The sequence below is a fragment of the Protopterus annectens genome, chromosome 6.part0 (assembly GCF_019279795.1).
Source record: "Protopterus annectens isolate FY-2018-M chromosome 6.part0, PAN1.0, whole genome shotgun sequence".
Taxonomy (NCBI): Eukaryota; Metazoa; Chordata; order Ceratodontiformes; family Protopteridae; genus Protopterus; species Protopterus annectens.
Window position 1 is genome coordinate 80,381,288 of NC_056737.1, and position 22,178 is coordinate 80,403,465.

The window sequence follows — 22,178 nt, forward strand, 5'->3', positions numbered from 1 at the left end:
TTTAATAATACTAATTTTAAGCAAACAACAGCACAACATTTTTGTAATAATTTTTTAACAGTTCATCAGCAATTAATGTTATTAATTGATTTAACATTTAGCTATGTATAAAAAGGATGGTTTTTTATAAAACAAATATGGTGAGAATGTTTCTCAGGGAGAATGCGCTCTACGGCTTATTTTTTATTTTATTTAAAAACTGTCAACTTTTGTTTGTGCAGATATATCGTGTTTCGGAGGTTTGATCTGGTCAGCACTGTGCCACTTGTGTTTTTTCAACAGTTTATCTTGGCGTTTCACTTTGTGAAGGCAAGGGATTTTACTCCAGACTCTTCCTGGTACCAAGAAAAGAGAAAATTGGAGGCCCATCATTGTTCCAAAATTCAAAATGCTGACCCTACAGCAACTTCTTCCCATGCTGGGCAAGGAGTACTGGCTGGTAACTCTAGATCTCAAGGAGGCATACCTGCACGTCCCCATACGACCAAATTGCAGAAAATTGCAGAAGATACCTCAGATTTCTTGCAGGATCAGAGCATTATCAGTTCTCAGCATTGCCTTTTGGCTTATCTACTGCGCCCAGAGTGTTCACGAAATGCCTGGCATCAGTAATCGCTCACTGCAGGCTTCAGGGAATACAAATTTATCCATACCTGGACGACTGCCTGATACAAGCGGACAACAAAAACAAACTCACACAAGACTTACAAAGAGTCATTTGCTTACTACAAGCCCTGGGATACACAGTCAATATAAAAAAGTCAAGACTGATACCATCCCAGACAATAACCTTTTTGGGTGCAGAATTGGACACAGTACAACAGATGGCATTCCTAACTGCAGAAAAACAAGAGCAACTTCCTCTCTATTTCTTGGCATTAACAAAGCAGAACAAACTAACAGCAAGGAAAGTACTGCAGGCCTTGGGCTTCATGGCATCCTGCATAATCCTGGTCCCCCATGCCAGACTGCATATGAGAAAGCTACAGTGGTACCTAAAGAATTTATGGTCTCAACACAGGCACAGCTTAGAAACCGAAATACCACTAATCCCATGCCTGAAACAAGAATTCCTATGGTGGGCTCAGACATGCCAATCAAACCCAGGTTTGCCCTTCCACAGGATTCAACCAAGCCAGACCATCACAACGGACGCCTCAGACCTCGGTTGGGGGGCCCACATGCTGGACAAGTGCATACAGGGCTTATGGACCCCAGATCAGCTGCTCCTGCACATAAATCAAAAAGAAATGCTGGCAGTAAAACTAGCAATCCAGAATTTCAGACCATTCCTCCAAGAAGGCCAGTTGATGATAAGGACAGACAACACCACAGTCATGTGGTACATCAACAAACAGGGAGGCACTCATTCATACCCTCTATGCCGAATGGCTCTGGACCTATGGGATATGGCTCTGAGTTACAACATTCAGTTACAAGCAATTTTTGTACCGGGAAAAGAAAACATCCTAGCAGACATGTTAAGCAGAACTACCTCGGATGCTCACGAATGGATGCTACACCCGGACATCTTCAAGGCCATCACAAGCAAATGGGGACTGCCACAAATAGACCTATTCGCATCCCCACTCAATCACCAGCTCAAGAAATTCTGCACAAGGACATACCACCCACTTGCTTGGAAGGTGGACTCTCTATCCTTCAGTTGGAAAGGCCTGACAGCATATGCATTTCCACCTCTTCCTTTGATGCACAAGGTACTATTGAAAATCAAAGAGGAACGTCCAAGGATAATTCTGATAGCTCCAGATTGGCCAAGGCAACATTGGTACCCATTACTGAGGAGCATGTCTCGGGGGGAGATGTGGGCACTACCCCTGATTCCTTTGATGCTAACTCAGAGCGACTACAACATCCTGCATCCAAACCTGAAAACTCTGCAACTGACTGCCTGGAACATTATATAAGAGCAACTAACCCAGATTTATCCCAAAGGGTTAAAGACATTATCCTTGAGGCCCGCAGACCTTCAACAAGAAGGAACTATGCAGGAAAATGGAAAAGGTTTGTCATTTGGAGTACTGAAAGGGGGAAAGATGTGTCAAAGGTAGACATTGCCAACATCCTGGAGTATTTGGCAGAGCTTTTCCATACAGGCCTGTCCTATTCCTCCATCAAGATACATGCATCAGCTATTTCTGCAGAATACAGCTTCGATCCCCCTGTCTTTTCGCATCCTCTACTCGGGCAGTTTCTGAGAGGAATTAAGAATGTAAAGCCTCCTAGGAAACCACCATTACCAGCATGGGACTTGAACTTTGTACTAGAAAAATTGACACTCCCCCCTTTCGAACCAGCAGCAACAGCAGATCTTCAACACCTATCCTGGAAAACTGCTTTCCTGCTGGCAATCACTTCAGCAAGAAGGGTTTCGGAACTACAGGCTTTAATGGCAGTACAACCCTTCCTAATCTTCCATCAAGATAGTGTCCATGAGAACTAATCCTTCATTTATGCCTAAGGTGGTATCCAGAGTGTCTTTAAACCAGGCAATCCACCTACCTACCTTCTTTCCCAATCCACAGAACAAGGGGGAAAGACTATTACATACCTTGGATGTGCATAGACAGTTACGCTACTACCTGGACAGAACCAAGGGCAGTAGAAAAACTGACCAGCTTCTGGTAGCATATGCAACAGGAAGGGAAGGAAAAGCAATTTCCAAGCAGACAATCTCCAAGTGGATAGGAAATTGCATTAGATTCTGTTACTCCTACCATGGAAAACAAATTCCACAGAACATAAGGCCTCACTCTACAAGGGCTACAGCCACTACCACAGCTTTCTTATGAGGAGTGGCTACCAAGGACATTATAGAGGCTGCTACTTGGACCTCCGTGCATACATTTGCCAAGCATTATAACTTACCTTTATACTCTAGATCCCGAGCAGGGTTTGCCACTGCTGTTTTGCAAGGGATCCTAACTACACCATAATTTCTTCTTCCTCCTCCCCTGGTTTAGCTATGGTATTCTACCCATTTGTAAGGACTGCAGATGCATCCTTGAAGGACATAGTACAGTTTTGTACCTATCATAAATGTAGATGTCTGAACAGGATAGCATCTGCAGTCAGGATTACCCACCCTCCTTCCCCTCTGTGGTATTCCTAGGGTATTTGCCCACCTAATAGCTAGCTGGGAGGGGGATCTCTTATGGTGTATTTGTTTGTATTTGTTTGTATATATGTATATACATGCTTATTTTTCATGTTGGCCTTCTACTTTTTAGAAACATTGGCATTTATCCAAAAAATTAGCTATCCAAGAGGGCAACTGGCATCTGGGGCAAGAAACACTGAGGAAAATGGTGTCGGCTGATGCCTTTATACCCGAAGAACTGCAGCTATGACGTCGGGTGAAGTGCGACACCAGCCGAGGCCAGACCCAGACTTTGGAATCCGGCCGACCGAAGGGCTGCCTGACGACAGGACAACCCATTTGTAAGGACTGCAGATGCTATCCTGTTCAGACATCTACATTTATGGTAGGTACAAAACTGTACTTTTCTGCATTATGTGCGTGAGTTACTATCCTCTGGCCTGTCTTACTCCTCCATCAAGGTTTATTTTTGGCCATGTCAGCATGTCTGCCCATATATCCCCCTATGTCAGTGTAGACTTGTGTGAAAATGTTTGTGAAAGGGATGTTGCATATTAAGGCTGCTAGAAAATGTCTCTCCTCCATGGGATCTTAATTTTGTATTAGAAAAACTAATGCTCCATTTTAACCATCTCATCAGGCCGACTTGAGGTTCTTCACATGGAAAACAGTGTTAATTGCTCTGAGCTTTTGCAAGAAGAGTATCTGAGTTGAATTATGTTGGGTCAACCTGATCTGATTTTCCACAAAGATAGGGTTTCCTTAAGAACTAATCCTTCATTTATTCCGTAAGTGATATCTGAGTTTATCATGAGCCAAGCTATCCCATCGCCTTATCTTCTTTCCAGAACCTAAAATGAGGGAGAAAGTACACTTCATACCAAGGATGTGCTCAGTCAACTCTGTAATTATCTTGACAGAATAAAATCTTTCAGGCACTCTTATGGATTGTTCATTTCTTGTGAAGGTAAGAAAGAAGGCAGCCTGTTTCAAAATAGACTATTTCCAAGTAGTTGCTAATACAGTTTCCTTTTGTTATACCCACTACAGCAACAAAACCTTTCCAGGCAGGGTCAAGACTCATTCTTCCAGGGCCTTGGTTTCATCTGTGACTAGAGTTAGATTCTAGAAGAATTGTAGAAACAGCAATTTGCTCCTCTGTGCACAAGTTTACAAAGCATTCTAAACTAGATTCCTTTTCCAGTTGTAGGATAGGCTTTAGTACGGCCATTCTCCAAGGGCTCCTGATATGTCATCCTTCCTACTCCTGTTCAGTCTAAGCTATGGTGATATACCTGTATAGCTAAGGCTGTTGCAGTCATGATTCTATTGATGAACGTAACAAAGTTGTGTAAGTAAACGTAGCATAACCATGGATGTTCTAATGATTGCTATTGTAGTAGCCATTCCCTTCCTCCATCCCCCTTATTTTTGTATGTTTTGTTGATGAGGTGATGACCTGTATTTTTATTTTCCTTTTTATCCCTTATATCCCTCCCCCTCCACTCTTAGGTTAGGCCTTAAGCCTGCCCCTTTCCTAATATTTTTTAGGGATCCTGTGGAGTGTTTGGGTGTGTCAGTATCCCTATTAACATTTTTATTGTTAATTTATAGTTTTTTGAGAGTGTGTGTGTGTGTGTGTGTGTGTGTGTGTGTGTGTGTGTGTGTTTCTCTCTTACCTTTGTGAACTCTCGACACTGTTTTGTCGAAGGAACCAAAGGAAACTAAGGTCTCAGGCTTTAAGAAGTTTGACTCATGCTGTCAGAAAATGCCTCTGACAGACGGTCACACTTCTTGTGTTTACTGCCTGGGACCCCTGCACCTGCAGAACTCTTGTTCAGTATGTCATGCATTCAGTCCAAGAGTCCTGCAGGAGCGCAGGAACAAACTTATACTGAGAGGCTTGTTAAAGCCCGAGGGCTCCCTGACTAAGTCTGCGTCGGGGAGGCACTCGAAACCAGCAAAACCGTCAGCTCCAAGTACTAAGCCTTCGGCTGCTGGCTCCTTGTCTGTGCTTAGATCGGCTCCGGCTGGAGCCGATCCTTTTGAGTCACAGGTTCCGGTCTCGGCACCACTCTGTGCTGATACCTCTGAGCCCATGCTTTCACTGTCGGCTCCGTTGGCTACATCTAAGAAGAGGTCAAGATCCCCATCATTGGAGTCCATCCATTCGGCTCCGAGGTCTCCCCTGCTCTCGGAGCGGAGCCATTGGAGCCGATCTTCTCTGTCGTCCAGACTTTCAGATCACGACCTTGAGAGAGTGGTAAATAGGCTGTTAAAGTCTCTGGCATTGGCCCAGATGATCTCTAGCCCGTCTCATCAGACGGTAGCTGTTACGACTCCACCTAAATTTCCTCCTTCGACTCTCCCTCAGAGTTCGGAGCTGGAGCTCCTCGGAGCAGTGACTGTTGTGGCGTCGGAGCCGATACCTCCCCCTTCGGCTCCTTCGTCCTCTGCTCCGATCTCCTCCTTGATACCTTCATCGGATGGATCCGGGCGCCTGATCTCTCTCGTCGGCTCCGGGGGGGGCGAGTGGCATCGGACCATTGTCCGACCCCGTTCTCCCTCCTCGGAGCGTCGGCGCTGGTGAGCTCGGCCCCGACATCGGCTTCGGAGCCTTCCCTGTCGGTGCGGCCTGGGGTTCCTACCTCTTCGGAGCGGGAGCCCTCTGGCTTTTCTGATAGGGGAGCGTTCGAGGTGATGAGGAGCGTACTAGCCCCAGGGCATAGTAAACGGTCAGCTCCATCAGCTCCTCCCACTACAGTGCCTGCTGATGTCTCTTCCCACTCTTGCTCCCGGACCCAGAGATCCAACACCTCAGGTTTCCCCACTGGGAATTTCTTCCTCTTCTGAGGCTTCTCCTGACCTGTCAGCGGAGCCTCCGCGTAAGAGGACATATAAGAGGAAGCATGTGGACTCCCATGAGTCCATTACATCTGACACCGACTTGGATGAGTCGGAGGGATCCCCAAAGTCCCCCTCTGAGGATGTCTCTTTCCCAGATATCCTAGAAATCCTGAAGCAGAGGGGGAACTGGTCTTCCTTAATCCTTCCGAGGACGAGTCGGTGTACCTGGAGGCGTTTGGTTCTCGACCCTCCACCTCCTGGGTGTCTCTGCCTTTCGACCCCCTTATGGAAGTAGTGGCTCTGAAGGCGTGGTCGGCCCCGGATTCGGTGGAACCCACCCCTCGGAGGCCATCTAAATTCATCACAGCACCAGTTGACAAGCAATTCCTAACAAAAGGTGTACCGGCGGATGCCATGGTGGTGGCTGCAGCCACCAAGAAGGAACTAGCTGATCCTTCAGTACCTATCCATCCTCCTAACAAGGATTCTAGGACCATGAATAGGTATGGTAAGCAGATGTTTTCTAAAGCGACCTTTGCCATGCGGTCGCTGAATTACTTGTGTCACTTCACCCGCCTTCAGAGAGATATTCTCAAAGAGTTGGGAGAAGTCTTACAGGATCCATCAGCTGCTGGGTCCCAGGATAAAATAAACTCACAGCTTGGAACCCTGAACTTGAGTGTTAACTCCTCCATGCGTCTAATTTCATATGCAGCCGATGGAGAGAGTAGGGCCGCAGGCACAGGGGTGGCCTTAAGGCGTCATGCCTGGATGTGGCTGTGTAATTTCGCGGACCCTTTCAAGGCGTCCTTCACAAATTCCCCTTTTGATGGTTCGGCTTTGTTCGGACCTCAAGTGAAAGACACCTTGACCAGATGCGAACAAGATGGCAAGACTCTTTCTGCCGTAGGAGTCCGTTTCTCCACCCCTTCAAAACCATACCCTAAGGGTCAGAAGGGTGGGAAAATGTGGTTCCGCAAATCTCAAGGAGTCGCACCTGACGCAAGAAGTCAGTTTACCCCCAGAGGCAGAGGGGGTAACAACAACAGACGCCGCCCTAGGGGCAGAGGGGGTCCGCAGAACCAGGGTAGCAGGGAGCCTCTCTCTGACAAACTCTTCCAGCATCCCTGAGATGTTGCCCGATTGTCCACCTTCGGAGGCAGTTGGGGGAAGATTGTCGCTGTACCCAATAGCCTGGCTTTCCCTTACTCAAGACAAATGGGTACAGTCGATCATATCCGAGGGTTACAAAATTCCCTTTATCCAAACCCCAATTCAGCAAAAGGGAACCCTTCCAGACGTAAGGGAACTAGCAGTATCAGAAATATCAAAACTGCTAGCAAAAAGAGCCATCCAGCCAGTCCCAGCAGACCAACTAGGATCCGGAATCTACTCAAGGTTCTTTTTGGTACCGAAAAAGACAGGGGACTGGAGACCAATATTAGATCTCAGCAAACTAAACAAGTTTGTAAAGAGAACAAGATTCCGGATGGTCACCTACAGTCTATTCTGCCCTTTCTGGGCAAGAACAATTGGATGTGCTCAGTGGACCTTCAGGATGCGTACTATCACATCAAAATTCACAGGCGCTCCAGAAGTTTTCTCCGCTTTCGGCTGGGGGCCAGTCACTACCAGTTCAGAGCGCTGCCCTTTGGTCTCACTACAGCCCCCAGAGTGTTCACCAAATGTATGGCAGTGGTTATGGCTCACCTGAGACGGCAAGGATTCCAGGTGTTTCCATATCTAGACGACTGGCTCCTCACTGCCACCACCAGGCATCAACTTCTCCAAGCCAAAGCTTACACCATTCACATTTGCAGAGGGCTAGGAATCTCTATAAATTTCGAAAAGTCTGCCTTGTCACCTGGTCAGTCTATTACCTTTGTAGGCGCCAGCTTGAACACCGTACAACTTTCAGCAAAGTTAACAGATCAAAGGGTCTTAGATATTCAAAACCATGTCCATGTTCTTCTTCAGAGCGACAAAATTCAGGCCAGGTATGTCCTGAAAGTATTGGGTCTTATGGTAGCCGCCATAACACTTCTTCCCATTGCACGTTTTTACATGCGTCTTCTACAGTGGATGCTTTTCGCCCAATGGTCTTTTCAGCAACTCCCCATGCACCACAAGATCATAACTCAAACTTGCAAAAGTCATCTGTCCTGGTGGATATTGTCACCTCAAGTCCATCAGGGCAGACCCTTTGTTCATCCTCCCCCGGTCTCCACAGTGACATCGGACGCTTCCCTGATCGGGTGGGGGGGCATTTTCAGGGCAGGATGGTCCATGGCACTTGGCAACCTTTCTAGCGCCACCTGCACATAAATGTCCAAGAGATGAGAGCAGTGCTTTTAACGTTGCAAGCCCTCCACGACTCTCTTCCCCTAGGAACTATTGCAATCCAAACGGACAATATGTCCGTAGTGTGGTATATCAACAAGCAAGGCGGAACCAAGTCCTATCCTCTGTGTCGAGAGGCACTCAGACTTTGGCAATGGGCGATCTCCTCTCAGCGGTTTCTGATAGCAATGCATATCCCCGGGAAGTCCAACATCATAGCAGACAGGTTGAGCAGAGCTATACTCATGCCACACGAGTGGTCTCTCAAACAATTAGTAGCGGAAGAGATTTTTCAGAAGTGGAGCCTTCCTTGCTGCGATCTTTTTGCTACACCCCAAAACAGCAAATGCCCCGACTTCTTCACCCTCTTCCCCCTTCCAGGCCATCCCCTCAGAGACGCTCTAGTCCAAGATTGGCCTCGGGGACTTCTCTATGCCTTTCCAGCCTTTCCTCTAATCCCACAAGTAATTCAGAAAGCAACCGCCTTGAGAGCCAAGTTGATTCTCATTGCCCCTTATTGGCCTCTGGTTTCCGTTCCTACATCATTATCTTTTGGTACAGCCTTGGCATCTGGACCCAGCTCCAGATCTGTTGACCCATCAGTCGGGGCAGCTGCACCAATCCCTACATTCTCTCAACCTCACTGCTTGGTTGCTCCACTTCCATCCTTAGCCAGGCTTCCTATGATTTCTAATCCCGTCTGGGATATCATAGTAGCTTCCCTTAAATCTTCCGCCAGAAGGATTTACACTAGTAAATGGAAACGTTTCTCCTTCTGGGCAAAGGCAAGGAATATAGATCCCTTTACTGCCCCAATTCATTCGGTCTTAGACTTCCTAGCCGAAATTTTTCATTCAAGGTCTTCTGCCTCTACAGTAAAGGTCCAGTTGGCAGCCATTCCGAATTTTCATACAGGCTTATCGGACCACAACATCATGTCCAATAAGCTTTGCAAAGCCTTCCTTAAAGGTGTATATTTACTTAAGCCTCCGATCAAAGACCCTCCACCTCAGTGGGATCTTAATTTAGTCTTAACATCCTTGATTCTCCCCCCCTTTGAACCTGCGGTCTCCTGTTCATTGAAATTTCTTTCCTGGAAGACACTCTTCCTAGTCACCATTACTTCTGCTAGGAGAGTATCAGAGCTTCACACCCTCTGCATTCGTCCTCCCTACTTAATCTTCCATAAAGACAGAGTTTCTCTAAGGACTAATCCATCCTTCTTACCCAAGGTGGCTTTGCAGACAAATTTAAATCAATCAATTGATCTCCCATTTTTTTTCCCAAACTATACTAATAGAGCGGAGCAAAAGCTACATTATCTAGATGTTCATCGCCAGCTCCGATACTATTTGGATAGAACCAAACAAATAAGGAAGTCTGATCAACTGTTTTTATCGTACGCAGAAAATAAGAAAGGCCTTCCTGTTTCCAAGGTAACCCTATCTAGTTGGCTGTCTTCTGTGATTACATCTATTTATCAACTCAGAGGCAGGGAATTAACTTCTAAGCCAAAAGCCCATTCAACTAGAGCACTAGCTACATCTACAGCTTTTCAAGCTAGACTACCAGTAGACACTATCTGTGCGGCAGCCACATGGGCCTCTCCTCATACCTGTGTTTCGCATTACAAATTGGACATGGCCTCCAGGGACAGAACAACATTTGGTTCCACCATTCTTAAGAGTCTGTTCCAATTAGCCACCCAGGATGAAGGTGCTAGGGACGCGGTCCCATCCAGCAAGAATGAAGGCGAGATTGACAACTTAACATTGAGAAGTTATGTACCTACCATAACGTTCTATGTTAGTTGTCTTCTCTTGCCTTCTTTCTTGCATCCCACCCACCATCCCCCTAGCCTGGACAGACCGAGAAGATCTTCCCCTCCTTGAAGGGTCCTTTTATTCCCTTGTTCACCATCTAGGTGTCCTAGGATATATATAGTGTAGATAATTATCTTTGGGGGGTTTTATCCCTCTTCCTTCTCCTTCCAGTTGGAGGATTTTGTTTTATTGGCCTATGCTAGGTTTTTCAGCTTCCAAACGAGATCTGGGGAGTTATCGCCTAAAATCATGGGATATAGGGTTGCCTCGAGCCGGTAAAATAAGCTCTCGAGCTTTAGTAAGTGGTCGAGTCAGAGCCGAGGATTGGCTCCAAACCCATCCAGCAAGAAAGAAGGCGAGAGAAGACAACTAACATGGAACGTTATGGTAGGTACATAACTTCTCATTTACTTAACTGTACTTTCCCTGTCATTTGAACATCATGTTGCAGCAGTGGTTAGAAAGTTACTTTTACCTTGTACAATTCATTGCTACATGTAAATCTTCAAGATAAAAACTGCATTGCATTCTGCACTTATTTGGCCTATCATAGAATACATTGTCCCCTTTGGGATATATCTCACTAGATACATCAAGTGACTGCAAAGACTACAAATGTTCCTAACTAAAAAGATCACAGGCTTAAGGAACCTGAGCTGTCAGCAACTTGTGCACCCTTCTCAAATTCTTGACCTAGAAAACTGCCTTTTTAGGGTTTTTATCTCTGCATAAAGATATCAGAACTGTATGCCTTCATAATGCAAACAGCCCTTTTTCATCTTCTACAAGGACAGGGCAGCACTCCTCACCAGTCATACCTTCATTCCCAAAATTGTGACAGAAAGCTGTCTAAATGAGACCATTAACCTCCTTGTGTTCTATCCTCCACCACAGAACAAGGAGGCAGGGGAATCTTACACACCTTGAATGTGCACAGCTGCTTAGATTTTACTTCTGGAGGTCTAAAGCAGAAGTAAAATCAGACCAGTTGTTAATTATTGTCTTTGCAAAACATAAGGAAGGCATGGTTGCTGTTATCTAAATGACTTTGTCAATGCATCTGCAGCCATCACTCTTTCCATGGCAAGACTTTGCCAGGGCAAATGAGAGCCAGCTGCTAAGGAAAATGGGGCAGATGCCATGGAGTATTCTGTTAGTCTTTCAGCAGATTTAAATTACCAGTGTGTTTGGCGAAGCACCATTCTGTTTTTAACACTACAATCTATGTTGTGCTACATAAGTCATTTCTTATAGAAATTAGAGATGGAGAATTTACTTGTGTTTTAAAGTTTGCTGACATGACTTTTTTGCCATTTTATGCTTCTGTCTGTAGCGACCATCTTTGCATTGCATGGACTGGCATCTCTCGCAAAATTCCAGTCTTGATTTTTCATGCAGAGACCATCATAACGAAGGATGCTGCAATTCGCAACATTGGAGGTTAGTGTCACATTGGTGGCTATGGCTGTTCTCTTGACATGTTTTGTTAAGATGATTTACTTCTGTTTTTGGCGAATGCTTTAAAATTGTGACATTAAACATTTCTTTGTACAGGCCTAGTAACCAAATTAAATTAGCAGTGGGAAGAGTATCTTTCTTTTTTAAACACCTTTATTGAATTATTACTTGTGACATAGGCACATTTACACTTGTATAAAAGTAACCAAACTGTATTAACAAGTTAAAATTAACAAACATTATGTTTCACATATATTGCTATATGGCATATAACCTAAGCAACATTACATACATTTTTCAATTCCTGCCCCTTTTTTTAAACTGGCAACATATTTATTAAACCATCATTTTCAACATAAGCAATCATAAATATATATATATAAATTAAAACAAACCACACCGACCCAATCCTAGTTGCATGCCATTTTACATCACAAACCATATTGACACAGTCTCACTTGCAAACATTATACATTACATATAATCCACCCAGTCATTTTCAGTTAAACATTACATAGCTGATTTAAGTCCTGCCTTCTTTTAAGCCTCATTCCTCCCCGTATATATTGTTCCCACAATTCTTATTTTTTTCCTATGTGGTTTCTTCTAACTTTTTCTAAAAATCTCAATTCCAGTTGTTTTATCTCTGTTACTATATTCACTACTTCTAATATAGCTGGTTTAGATTTTGATTTCCATTTTCTAGTAATATCTTTTTTGGCAGCCACCATAATTAGAGACAGCAAGGCCTTACCATGTCTAGGCAATTCCGATTCTGTACTGCAGCTCAGAAAAATAATCTCCCTTGACACAGCAATCTGCCGACCCAGCATCTCCAACAGTGTATCCCACAGGAAATCCTTAGTCTGCCAACTCACTGCACTCCCAGAATATATGATGTTAAGTTGTCAATCTCGCCTTCATTCTTGCTGGTTGGTTGGGATCGGAGCCGATCCTCTGCTCCGACTCCACCATCTTCTATAGCTCGAGAGCTGTTTACTGGCTCGAGACTATCCCTTATCCCATGATGTCTAGCACTAGCTACCCAGATCTAGTTTGCCGCTTCAGCTGCGAGGTTCATGGTTACTGGCTCAGGCTTGTATAAATTTATTAATCTGCCTTTTTTTTTGTCAAATTAGGGTTTTTTGGATTGTAATTGTTATTTTATAGCGATATCTAGTAATTTTAGTTGGTGTGTTTAGTCTATTGTAGTTTTCCCCCCTTAGAACTCGTTTAATTTAGAGAGTTCTCCCCCCCTCCCCCTTTCCCCCTGTAGTAGCGTTTTAGTCTTTTGGTTAGGTAGCCGTTTGAGTTACAGACTTCCTAGTGTTAAAAAAAAAAAAAAATCTATCTTATATTGTGTTTTTTTTTTTGTGGTAGTGTTCTGTTTTTACTCTTAGTATTGCTGGCCTGTTGGCCAAAGTAGTTTAGAGTTGTGATTATGTCTAAAGAATCCAAAGTGTTGGGATTCAAGAAGTGTGACTCATGCTGTCAGAAGATGTCTCTGACAGATGGGCACACTTCTTGCGTCTATTGTCTAGGCGCAGTGCACCTGCAGGACTCTTGTTCTATCTGCCATGCATTTAGCCCAAGAGTTCTGCAGGAGCGCAAGAATAAACTTATTTTGAGAGGTCTTCTCAAGCCTCAAGATTCACCGGCCAAAGCTCAGCCAGTGAAATCCCCATAACTGGCCAAATTGTTGGCTCCCAGCTCCGAGCCGTCATTGGCCCCAACTTTGCCTACTACCTCTTCGGTTCCGGCTGGAACCAAGGAGACTGCTTCCTCATCGGCTCAACTAGTACCCTCGGAGCCATCAAGGACCCAAAAAAGGCCGAAGTCCCCTTCGCTAGAGTCCATTCATTCGGCTCCTCGGTCCCCCCTTTTGCAGAGTGACCATAGTCATAGATCGTCACATTCTTCTCGGTCCTCTAGGCTCTCGGACCACGACGTGGAGAGAGTGGTCAGTAGGTTGTTGAAGTCGCAGGCACTGGCCAAAATGTTGTCCAGCCCTCCTCATCAGGTGTCTGCTCCGTCCATTTCTGTCGATGTTCCTCATCCGACTCCATTGAGCTCGGAGCCGGAGTTTATTGGGGTTCGAGTCGTGGAACCGTCGGCTCCGATTATGATTTCTCCTTCTGATCTGTCGTCAGCTCCAATCCCATCGATGGTGCCTTCCATCAAGGGATCTGGGCGCCGAGACTCCCTTGTCGGCTCCGAGGGGGAGAGTGGCATCGTACCCTTGTCCGACCCCGCTCTCCCTCTGAGTGTCAGCGCAGGTGAGCTTGGCTCCTACATCGACCTCGGAGCCATCTCCCTCGGTGCAGAGGAGGATTCCAGTCTCGCTGGAGCCTTCTCTCCATCATCGCAGGTACGCCTTCGATGTTATGAGGAGTGTGCTGGCCTCCCAGTCAGCTCCACCTTCGACCCCACTAGCTCCGTCCCTCGTAGTGCCTGTGTCAACCTCTGTCCCTCCACCAAGCCCCAAGCATGGGGAACCAGTGCTCCAGGGCACCCCATTTGGTGTTTCCTCTTTTTCTGAGGCCTCCCCTGATCATTCAGAAGAGCCCCCTCGAAAGAAGAAGTGCAAGAGGAAGCACATTGACTCCCCCGAGTCTGTCACTTTGGATACGGATTTGGATGAATTGGAAGGGTCCCCGAGATCCCCCTCTGAAGATGTTTTTTTTGCGGACATCCTAGAAATGCTTAAGCAGAGGGGGAACTGGAATACCCTTGCCCCTACCGAGGATGAATCCATATTCCTGGATGCGTTCAGTTCCCGACATTCCACCTCCTGGGTTTCTCCGCCCTTCGATCCACTAATGTCAGTAGTGGCTCGAAGGGCTTGGTCAGCCCCGGATACAGTGGAACTAACCCGGAGGAGGCCAAGCAAGTTTATCACTGCTCCCCCAGACAGGCAGTTCCTTGCTAATGGTGTTCCCGTGGATGCCATGGTGGTAGCAGCAGCCACTAAAAAGGAGTTAGCGGAAACTTCTTCCTCTGTCCATCCTCCTAACAAGGAGTCCAGAACCATGGACAGATACGGGAAGCGAATGTTTGCTTCAGCGACCTTCTCCATGAGGTCAATGAACTACTTATGTCATTTCACCAGGCTTCAGAGGGATCTCCTGAAAGAGCTTGGAGATGCCCTTCAGGATCCATCAGCTGAAGGGGCTCAGGCTAAAGTGGCTTCTCAGCTGGCAACCCTTAACTCAGTAGTTCACTCCTCCATGAGGCTCATTTCCTACACAGCCGATGGTGCAAGTAGAGCCGCAGGCACAGGCGTGGCACTTCGGAGACATGCATGGATGCGGCTGTATAACTTTGTGGAACCCTTTAGAGCGTCATTCACCAACACTCCCTTTGATGGTTCCTTTCTTTTTGGACCACAGGTGAAAGACACTCTCACTAGGTGTGAGCAGGAAGGCAAGACTCTCTCTGCTGTGGAAGTCGATTTTTCCACTCCTTCCAGACCATACCCCAAGGGTCAGAAGAGTGGGAAAATGTGGTTTCGGAAATCCCAGGGAGCTTCGCCTGACACACGTGGTGATTTTTCCTCCAGGGGCAGAGGAGGAAGTAATAACAGACGCCGTCCTCGTGGCAGAGGGGGTCCGCAGAACCAGGGCAGCAGAGAATCTTTCTCTGACAAGCCCTTCCAACATCCCTGAAGTGTTGCCCGGCTGTCTGCCTCTGGATGCAGTCGGGGGAAGACTTCCAATGTACCCAAAGGCCTGGCTAAACCTAACGCAAGACAAATGGGGTACATTTAATCATATCCGGAGGTTACAGAATCCCATTCTTTCAACCCCCTTTACTGTCATGCAAGTCCCCCCAGATGTTCCACCCAATCTGAGGGACCAAGCAGTTATAGAAGTTTCAAAACTGCTAGAAAAAAAAGAGTCATTCAGGAAGTCCTGGAAGACCAATACGAATCTGGAACTTACTCAAGGTTCTTTTTGGTACCAAAAAAGACAGGGGACTGGAGACCTATTTTGGATCTCAGCAGACTGAACAAGTCTGTTCAAAGAACAAAGTTTCGGATGGTCACGCTACAGTCCAGTCTACCCTCTCTGGGTCAGGACAATTGGATGTGCTCCATAGATCTCCAGGATGCGTACTATCATATCAAGATGGACAGACGCTCCAGGAGGTACCTTCGCTTCCGGCTGGGAGCCAGTCATTACCAGTTCAGAGCTCTGCCCTTTGGTCTCATCACAGCCCCCAGGGTGTTCACCAAATGTATGGCAGTGATCACGGCTCACCTGAGGCGTCAAGGATTCCAGGCGTTTCCATATCTAGATGACTGGCTCCTCACTGCTACTACCAGGCATCAACTTCAAGCCAGGGACTACACAATTTCAATTTGCTCTCAGCTAGGCATTACTATAAATTTCCAAAAATCTGCCTTGTTGCCCTGTCAATCTATTACCTATATAGGAGCAGACTTGGACACAAGGAGCATGTATGCAAAGCTACCTTCATTCAGGGTGTCCACAATTCGCCAGCAAGTTCAATTCCTCATGCAATGCAAAAGGGTACAAGTCAGGTATGTCCTTCAAACTCTAGGCTCTATGGCAGCGGCAATTCTGATACCCCTGGCCCATTTTCACATGAGAATCCTTCAGTGGCTTCTATTCACACAGTGGTCCTTCCAACAGCTCCCCATATCTCATATGATCATGATTACAGAAGCATGCAAAATACACCTTTCCTGGTGGATGGTCTCCCCTCTAGTGACTCAGGGCAGACCCTTCATTCAGCCCCCTCCGGTTGCTACAGTGACCACAGATGCCTCCCTGATAGGGTTTGGGGGGGGCATTAACAGGGAAGGACAGTCCAAGGCACTTGGTAGACTCACGAGTACCATCTGCATATAAACATCCTAGAAATGAGAGCCGTGCTTCTAGCGTTGGAAGCTCTTCAGGATTCTCTCCCTTCTGGGACCATTGCAATACAATCGGACAACATGTCAGTGGTGTGGTACATCAACAAGCAGGGCGGAGCCAGGTCCTAACCCCTATGTCGGGAAGCGCTGAAAAACTCTGGCAGTGGACGATTTCCTCCCAACGCTTTCTGATTGCGATGCACATCCCTGGGACGTCCAACGTCATAGCGGACAGGCTCAGCAGAGCTATTCTCATGCCTCACGAGTGGTCTCTGAGTCAGGTAGTTGCGGATCTGATCTTCCGCAAATGGGGACAGCCTTGCTGCGACCTTTTTGCCCCCTTCAACACCAAATGCAGCAACTACTTCTCCTGCTTCCAGGCTACTCTCCCAGAGATGCTCTAGTCCACGATTGGCCCCAGGGACTTCTTTATGCCTTCCCTCCATTTCCCCTGATACCAATACTCATACAGAAAGCAATTTCGTTGGGTTGGAAGATGATCCTCATTGCCCCCTACTGGCCTCGACAGATATGGTTCCTGTTCCTGCACCATTACCTTCTCGAGCAGCCCTGGACTCAAGATCCGATTGCAGACCTACTGATCCATCAGTCAGGAGGGCTGCATCAATCTCTTCAAACACTCCAGCTTACAGCTTGGTTGCTCCACTTCCAAACTTAGCCAGGCTTCCCAGCATTTCCCCGGCAGTACGCAACATTATTGTCTCCTCCCATAAGTCTGCCACTAGAAAGACTTATGCTAGCAAATGGAAACGTTTTTCTTGTTGGGCAATGGCCAGGAACATAGATCCCTTCATAGCCCCTCTCCATAAAATCTTGGAGTTCTTAACAGAACTCTTTCATTCGGGGTCCGCTTCTGCTACAATCAGAATTCAGTTAGCGGCCATTTCAAATTTTCATGTTGGGTGGTCTAATGCAAACATTATGTCTCACAAGCTATGTAAAGCCTTTCTAAGAGGGACTACTCTCCTTAGACCCCCATTGAGAGATTCCCCCTCCTCCATGGGACCTTAATCTGGTACTATCATCCTTGATTATGCCCCCCTTCAAACCTGCTGTGTCCTGCTCCATTAAGTTTCTATCTTGGAAGACTCTCTTTCTGGTAGCTATTACTTCAGCCAGACTATTCGCTGAACTTCAGGCACTATGTGCCCGTTCTCCATACTTAGTATTTCATAAGGACAGGGTTGCTCTGAGGACTAATCCCTCCTTTCTTCCGAAAGTCTGCTCAGAAAATAATTTGAATCAATCCATCGACCTACCGGTGTTTTTTCCTAACCACACCAACAAGGCAGAATACAAGTTACATCAATTGGGTGTTCATAGACAATTGCATTTTTACCTGCATAGGACAAAGGATATTAGAAAGTCTGACCAACTATTCCTCTCCTATGCTCGAGGCAAACAGAGTCTCCCAGTTTCTAAAGTGACCTTATCCAGGTGGTTGTCTCACATTATTACCTTTATCTAATCACTAAGGAACAAAGACTTGCCTATCAAACCGAAGGGTCATTCTACTAGGGCCTTGGCCACCTCTGTAGCCTTCCAGTCTAGGTTGCCCATGGACTCTTATCTGTGCTGCCGCTAAGTGGGCAAATCTTCATACCTTTATTTCTCATTACAAGTTGGATTTGGTCTCCAGGAGTAGAGCTAACTTTGATTACACTGTTCTGAAGAGTCTGTTCCAATGAGCCACCCAGGATTGTAGGTGCTAGGGACGCTGTCCCAACCAGCAAGAATGAAGGTGAGATTGACAACTTAACATAAAGAAGTTATGTATCTACCATAACGTTCCATGTTAGTTGTCTTCATCGCGCCTTCTTTCGTGTGTGTCCCCCTCCATCTCCCAATCCTATTGGACCGAGAGGACTTCAGATTTCACTGGCTGAGTATTCTCTGGTTCGTTTCCTCTACTAACTTAGAGAATAGGACAGGTATGACTGACCTTTTGTTTGGAGGGATCCTTTCTATAGCTATATCTGCGGTTAGCTATTTCAAACGAGATCTGGGTAGCTAGCGCTAGGCATCATGGGATAAGGGGTAGCCTCGAGCCAGTAAACAGCTCTCGAGCTATAGAAGATGGCTGAGTCGGAGCTGAGGATTGGCTCCGATCCTAACCAACCAGCAAGAAAAAAGGCGAGAGGAAGACAACTAACATGGAACGTTATGGTAGGTACATCATTTCTTTTTCCCAATTACCTCTTTCTTCCCGAGGAAAACTTCTCTGGAGTATACTTGGGGTATAAAATATCTATGTAAACATTTCCAAGCAAAAATCCTAAATCTTTTAGATTTTGTTGTATATTTGGGAGACATGCAGTGGATATAAAAAGTTTACACACCGCTATTAAAATGCCAGGTTTTTGTGATATAAAAAAAGAGACTGCAATAAATAATTTCAAAGCTTTTCCCACCTTTAATGTGACCTATAACCTGCACAGTTCAATTGAAAAACAAACAACTCTGTTAGGGGAAAAATATAAAAAATAAAAAACATACAATAAGCTGGTTGCATAAGTGTGCACACCCTTAAACTACTACTTTGTTACAGCACCTTTTGATTTAATTACAACATTCGGTCTTCTTGGGTACACACCCGCCATCAATTAAAGAGACTGTGATTAACCCCAAATAAAGTTCAGCTGTCCTAGTAGGATTTTCCTTACATTTACTCAGTTGCCTGCTACAGCAACAGCGATGGTTTGCAGAGAGTTTACAAAGCATCAAAGGGATCTCATTGTTGAAAGGTATCAGTCAGGAGAAGGATACAAAAAAATTCCACAGCATTGGATATACCATGGAACACAGCGAAGACAGTCGTCACAAAATGAAGAAAATATGGGACAACAGTAACGTTGCAAAGAACTGGATGACCCTTTAAAATTGATGAAAAGACGAGATGAAAATTGATCAGGGAGGCTGCCAAGAGACCTACAGTAACACTGAAGGAACTGCAGGAATTTTTGGAAAGTACTGGTTGTGTACTACATGTGACAGCAATCTCCCATATTCACCATGTGTCTGGGCTATGGGGTAGGGTTGCAAGATGAAAGTCTTTTCTTACACAGAAAAATATCCAGGCCCGGCTAAAATTTGCAAAACAATACATCAAGTCTCCCAAAAGCATGTGGGAAAATGTGTTCTGGACTGATGAGAATAAGACTGAACTTTATGGCCACAATTCCAAAAGGTATGTTTGGCGCAAAAACAACACTTCGCATCACCAAAAGACCACCTTCCCCACTGTGAAGCATGGTGGTGGCAGTATCATGCTTTGGGGTTGCTTTTCTTCAGCTGGAACTGGGGCTTTAGTCAAGGTGGAGGGAATTATGAACAGTTCCAAATAGCAGTTACTTTTGGCCTAAAACCTTCAGGCGTCTGCCTGAAAGATGAAGAGGAATTTCTCCTTTCAGCATGACAATGACCCCAAGCATACATCCAAATCAACAAAAGAATGACTTCACCAGAAGAAAATTAAAGTTTTGCAATAGTCCAGCCAGAGCCCAGACCTAAATTCAATAGAAAATATGTGGGATGATCTTAAGAGGGCTGTGCACAAGAGATGCCCTCGCAATTTGACAGATTTGGAGCACTTTTGCAAAGAAGAGTGGGCAAATATTGCCAAGTCAAGATGTGCCATGCTGATAGACTCATATCCAAGAAGACTGAATGCTGTAATTAAATCAAAAGGTGGTTCAACAAAGTATTAGTTTAAGGGTGTTGCACACTTGTGCAACAAGCTTATTGTACATTGTTTATTTTTTATATTTTCTCCCGTAACAGATTAGTTTTTCAATTGAATTGTACAGGTATTAGGTCACATTAATGTGGGAAAAGCTGATTTATTGTGATCTCATTTTCTTATATCACCAAAACCTAGCATTTTAACAGGGGTCTGTACACTTTTTATATCCACTGTACATATATCCTTCCATTGTTTCTTTGTGAATTGTTTATCCAATCTCTCTTCCCAATCCTTTCTAACCTCCTCTGATTGATTCTTCAGTGAAAGGAGTTTTTTGCTAAAAATATTTAAGTACGTTTATCGTTTTATGTGGTTATTTTATGGTTGGAGGCTGTTAACGATGAAATGCATGCAGAGGTTGTACATCATATCATAATGCAACACAAGTTGAGAACGGCTGTAGGTAGAGATGGTTGTGTAGTGCAGTAGATACGTTTAATAAATTCAGACGATTCCAGTGGATGTAGAATTCTGTATAATAGCTAACCATACTTAATAGCTGGAAAATAAAATTTACCTAAAAATGGATAACATTTTTTTCATGAAATTAGACAAGTCTCACTTACCAAGTGGAGAGATGAAAACATCTGCAAGCAAAGGAGAGTAGTATTGCTGCAACTGAATTCATCCTGGAGTTTTGGTGAGTACCTTTACAAGCTGGACCCTGTTTTTACAAAATCTCACCAAGACTACACTGATGTATAGACTGTATTTTATATAGCATATATCATGGACAGAAGTAGGTTAAACAAAAAAGACAGCTGGGTGCACAAGTCAGAGGATAAAAAGAAGTGCCTAATCCTGGTAGGTGCACTGGTGCCAGGTCTGGAAAAATCACAGTTCAACAATGAGGCTGGGCCAGACTTGGGAGGAGGATGGCCACTCCTGTTGTAGAAGGATGCAGTAGTCCAGAAAAATCACAAAAACTGGTAGGCCAAAAAAGAGCCATAAAGATAATATTGAGGACTACTGAGGATAAGAAAGAAATGATGTATTGTTACTGTTATGCAAGAAGCCTAGAATTTCGAGACAGTAGATTACAAAAAAGTTAAGGGATAAATTAGAGGAAAGAAAAATACATTCACAAGAAAAACTGTCAAATTCTTCAAATGGAAATGTGTGCCCATTAATACAACAGATTCCTGAAAAACATTATATAGACCAAGAAACATTGGGTCATTTGGAAAAAGATGTGACTAAGGAAGTGTGAAAATATAAAGAAAAAAATCTAGACATTTTTGAAAGGTATAAAAAAAGAAATATGAACATGGGAAAGAAAGAGATCTGATATGGTTCAATATTTATGCAAAGGAGAAAGCCAAATTAATAAGTATGAAAAAAAGCAAATCCAAACATATTCAAAGAGAAGTACAAGCAAAGGCACCCAGATATGGAACATTTCACAGCACAAAAATAAGATCACAAAGGGAGAATGTAGAACAGAAGATCAGTAAAGTAGAAGTTTAAAAAAAAAATAGAAGCCAAAGTTGTGGAATACTGGTAAAGTGAAGAATTTATTGTTTGAAGTCTAACACAGGTTGTGTTGCAGCATGATGAAACACGGAGTCTCCCCAAGTAAGGATAAGACACATCTGAAGAAAAATATGGAAATGGGAAAGAAAGAGATTTAATATGGTGCAATGTTTATGCAATTGAGAAAGCAAAACTAATTAGTACAAAAAACAGCACCAAAGATATTTAAAAAGAAATGTAGGCAAAGGCATCCAGATACGGACAGTTTTACAGTATAAAAAATAAAACAAAGGGGAAGCAGAAAAGAGGTTTAGTAATGGAGAAGTTAAAGAAATAAAACTGAACGAAATGGATTACCTGCAAACTGAAGGATTTTGTGCAGAACATTTAACTCTCATAACATCACAGCATGATAGAATAATGAATCCCCAAATTGTGGAGAAACCAGTGAAGCAGGAAGCATCAGATTAG

The 22,178-nt window shown here is 44.7% G+C and overlaps 1 protein-coding gene across 1 annotated transcript in view; it reads left to right on the forward strand.

Annotated features, from left to right (window-relative positions):
* TTLL5 (tubulin tyrosine ligase like 5) overlaps nt 1–22,178 on the forward strand; it is a gene marked incomplete in the record, with an annotated part of 5,893,562 nt that overhangs the window by 75,023 nt on the left and 5,796,361 nt on the right. The window contains 1 exon segment of the mRNA XM_044073865.1: nt 11,465–11,571. Within this exon segment, the coding sequence (XP_043929800.1) occupies nt 11,465–11,571 (107 nt within the window).